The 4,369-nt window shown below is 22.8% G+C and overlaps 1 protein-coding gene across 2 annotated transcripts in view; it reads left to right on the forward strand.

Annotated features, from left to right (window-relative positions):
- The window catches only part of LOC117182153 (uncharacterized protein PB18E9.04c-like), a 78,248-nt gene that overhangs the window by 16,405 nt on the left and 57,474 nt on the right, over window positions 1–4,369 (forward strand). For both annotated transcript variants that reach the window (XM_033375203.1, XM_033375204.1), the window contains one exon: window positions 3,041–3,325. In XM_033375203.1, the coding sequence (XP_033231094.1) occupies window positions 3,041–3,325 (285 nt within the window). The remainder of the gene's footprint in view (window positions 1–3,040; window positions 3,326–4,369) is intronic.

Below are 4,369 nucleotides of genomic sequence, written 5' to 3' on the forward strand. Positions count from 1 at the left end.
TCTGAAAAATCTCTGTCCCATCCACACACTACTCCTTTCCCCTGCCGAGTGAGTCACGCCTACCCCGAAAGGGAAATGGCTTAATGGTGTAATAATAATTTATTTAAAAGAAAAATCTGTAATATTTTTTACAGGAATTTGAAGCATATTTTGTTATTATCTGAAAATCTTCAACCAATGTAATTAAACTGTTATCGAATTTCACTTCGACTCATTCAATAAAAGCATAAGAAGTACTTCCTCTTCTTCGTACACTTCTTTATTAAAAATGTATCTTGTTGGTTTAAAATAATCTATTCCAGTTGAAGATTTATCATTTTAGTTGAAAATTCATAATTTTTGTTAAAAATTCATTACTTAGGTTGCATTTTTTGTGTGTGGAAAATTAATTTTTTAACTGGAAAGTGATATTTTTTAATTCAAAATTTAACTATTTGAATAAAAAATTAACTTCTTTATTGGAAATTTTAACAGTTTGGTTAAAAATGTATTTATTTAGTTTGATTAATAGTCTTTTTCGGTAAAAAATTATTCGATTTGGTTGAGAATTCAATTATTCTAATTTAAGATTCATTATTTTAGTTGAAACTGGTTTTTTTTTTTGTAAAAACAAAACTGTTTGCTGAAAAATTTATTTGTTGGCTTACAATAATCTATTTCAGTTGAAGATTTATCATTTTGGTTGAAAATTCATTACTTTAGTTGATTATATTTAGTTATTATATATTTTTTTGTTCAAAATTTAATTATTTGGATGAAAATTTATATTTTTTAGTTGAAATGTCAATAGTTGGTTGAAAATTTATTTATTCAGTTTGAAAAATGGTATTTTTTGGTAAGAAATTATTCTTTTGGGTTGAAAATTCAACTATTCTAGTTAAAGATCCATTATTTTGGTGGAAAGTAGTTTTTGTTTGTGTAAAAATAAAACTAATTGGTGGAAAATTAAACTTTTTTATTACAAATTTATATTGTTGGTTTAAAATAATCTATTCCAGTTAAAGATTGATCATTTTGGTTAAAAATTCATCATTTTTGTTGAAAATTCATTACTTTGGTTAAATATTTTTGTTTTTTTTTTTCTCTCGAAAAATTTGATTTTTTATCTAAAAAGTGATATTTTTTAGTTCAAAATTTTACTATTTGGATGAAAATTTATATTTTTTAGTTGAAATGTCAATAGTTGGTTGAAAATTTATTTATTCAGTTTGAAAAATGGTATTTTTTGGTAAGAAATTATTATTTGGGTTGAAAATTCAACTATTCTAGTTAAAGATCCATTATTTTGGTGGAAAGTAGTTTTTGTTTGTGTAAAAATAAAACTAATTGGTGGGAAATTAAACTTTTTTATTACAAATTTATATTGTTGGTTTAAAATAATCTATTCCAGTTAAAGATTGATCATTTTGGTTAAAAATTCATCATTTTTGTTGAAAATTCATCATTTTTGTTGAAAATTCATTACTTTGGTTAAATTTTTTTGTTTTTTTTTTTCTCGAAAAATTTGATTTTTTATCTAAAAAGTGATATTTTTTAGTTCAAAATTTTACTATTTGGATGCAAATTTAAGAGTTTGGTTGAGATATTATATATTTAATTTAAAAAATCTACGTTTTTGGTTGAAAATTCATCAGTTTAGTTGAAAATGTAATATTATCGTTTTCGTTAAAAATTAAAGTATCCCTGTTAATTTTTGTTAGAACTTTCGTTATTATATAATATTATTTTTTGTTGTGGAAAATGAATTGTTTCATCTGAAGATTGAACGTCTATTTTTTGTTGAAAAGTTATATTTTTTAGATGAAATTTCAACACTTTAGTTGAAAATTTATTTATTTAGTTTGAAAAATAGTCTTTCTTGGTCAAAATTTATTCATTTTGGTTGAAAATTCAATTATTCTAGTTAAAGATTCATTATTTTAGTTTGAAGTGGATGTTTTTGTCAAAATAAAATTATTTGATGTCAATCTTTTCGGTTGGAAAATTCATTAGTTTGTATGAAAACTGATTATTTTCATTTAAAAATAAACTATTTCATTGAAAATTCTTGTATTTTTGTTAAAAACCTGTCTTATATTTAAATTTTTGTTTAAAAATTAATCTTCTTGTCTGAAATATCATCTTTTTAGTTAAAAATTCAAGTATTCCTGTTAAATATTCATCATTTTTGTTAAAATTTTAATTATTAAAACTAAAGATTTATTATTTTACTTGGAAATTTATCATTTTGTCTTGAAAATTCATTAGTTTGATTCAGTTTTCTTTTTTAGTTCAAAATTTATTTATTTGAATGAAAAACTATCTTTTTTAGTTGAAATTTCGACAGTTTGGTTGAAAATTTATTTATTTAGTTTAAAAGCTGGTATTTTTTTTTCGTAAAAAATGGTATTATTGAGTAAAAAATAGTATTTTTTGGTAAAAAATTAATCTTTTTGGTTGAATTTTATTAATTATTATTATTTTATTTTTTTGAAAATAATTTTCTTAACTGAAAAGTTAACTTTTATTTTCTGTTGAAAGGTGATCTTTTTTAGTTCAAAATTTAACTATTTCGTTGAAAATTCGACAGTTTGGTAGAAAAAAAATCTTTTTGGTTAAAAATTCAACTATTTCATTAAAAATTCATCTATCCTAATTAATAATAACATTTTTATTATATTAATTCGATTTAATTTATTGTCTCATGTATGCCTTGGTGGCTTTTTTTTACATATACAATATAAATATACAGTAGTATAATACGATAAGCGGCGTATAAAAATTATGTGACACAGAATATTCTCATTTTTGCAAAAATATAGCACATCCACGCTTATTTTGTATTTCTAGTTTTAATACCATTTTTAGTATTATTCTATTATTTAAATTATCGATAAATAAAATAATATATTATAAATAAATTATAAATAAATATAAAAATATATTTGAATGTTATAATGTTGATAATGTTGTGAACAAAAATTGTTTGTTTTTTTTTTTTTTGAAATTTTGAAAATAAAAAAGGGGGTTTAGAAAAATAAAAAATGTTTTAAAATCGCAGAGTTCAGCGTCTACGGGGGGCACGGAGGGGTCCAGTCCAGCCTCCAGCCCTGCATCAGCTGCAAGTCTTGCAATGGCAGCGCCTAAATATGGTACTCTAGTGCCTAACCGCATATTCGTTGGTGGTATCTCAGCAAGTACAAGTGAAGCTGAACTTGCTCAGCTTTTTTCCGCCTATGGCAATGTAAAAGCAACAAAAATAATCTCTGACCGCGCGGGCGTCTCGAAGGGATATGGATTTGTCACATTTGAAACTGAAGAAGAGGCCAAGAGACTGCAACAAGAGGTTTCTATTATTTTATATTATTTTATTATTATTATTTTTATATAAATTTCCTTAAAATAATTAGAAAACAAACGCATTTTTAAAAATTAAAATGTAAAATTAATTTCTACAACATTTTTGTGTATTTTATTGTATCTATAATGTAAAAGAAAAGAAAGGACAATATTTTTGATGATTGCTGTAAATTAATATCTTAATTTTATATTCAATAAATACTAGGTACTAGAACTAATTTTACTTTCAAAACAAACAAAAAAAATCGGGAAAATTCCAGTAAATTCAATATGAATTACGCATTTTTTCCCGATTTAGTTTCAATTCCTTAAAATTGGCTGATTTTTTTTTCATTTACATAGTTCTATTTGAATTTGATTTAAATTTTCGATAAGGCTTCATTTTTGGCGTTTTATGGACATATTTGAAACATAAATGTAGCAAATTATTTTGTTTTTATATAATAATTTTATTTTTAAAGTTTTTAGAGTAAGAAAAATATGATATTTATGTTCATGGCAAATTGCACCTTACATCTTTACACTTTAGAAATTTTCCGTATTTTTCAAGAGTGACGAGTGGATTTTTTGGTTGATTGATCATTTTAGTTGAAAAATAGATTTTTTTCAAATTCCGACTATTTTGTAAACTTTTTATTATTTTTTTTTTTCAACTGAAAATTTAATTGTTCTATGTTTGGATGAAAATTTATTATATTTTTTTTTAGTTAGAAATTTCACTATTTGGATGAAATTTTATATTTTTATCTTATTATTTATAATTCATGTATTTTGTTAAAAATTAATCTTTTTTGATAAAAAAATTAATCTTTTATGTTCAAATTAAATTATTTGAATTGAAAGTTAGTTTTTTAAATTGAAAATCTAATTTTTTTCATTACAAATTCAACTATTTGTATGTAACATTTCTGGATTTTGTTGAAAATTTGTCTTACAGTCTGTCAAATTAAAGCGTGGGTGGCTTTACTCGCAGTCGGTAAGGTGTATCGACATGATTTTGGTGTCAAAATATTAAGAAGAGCTCCCTCTT

Source organism: Belonocnema kinseyi, chromosome 10 (genome assembly GCF_010883055.1).
Source record: "Belonocnema kinseyi isolate 2016_QV_RU_SX_M_011 chromosome 10, B_treatae_v1, whole genome shotgun sequence".
Lineage (NCBI taxonomy): Eukaryota > Metazoa > Arthropoda > Insecta > Hymenoptera > Cynipidae > Belonocnema > Belonocnema kinseyi.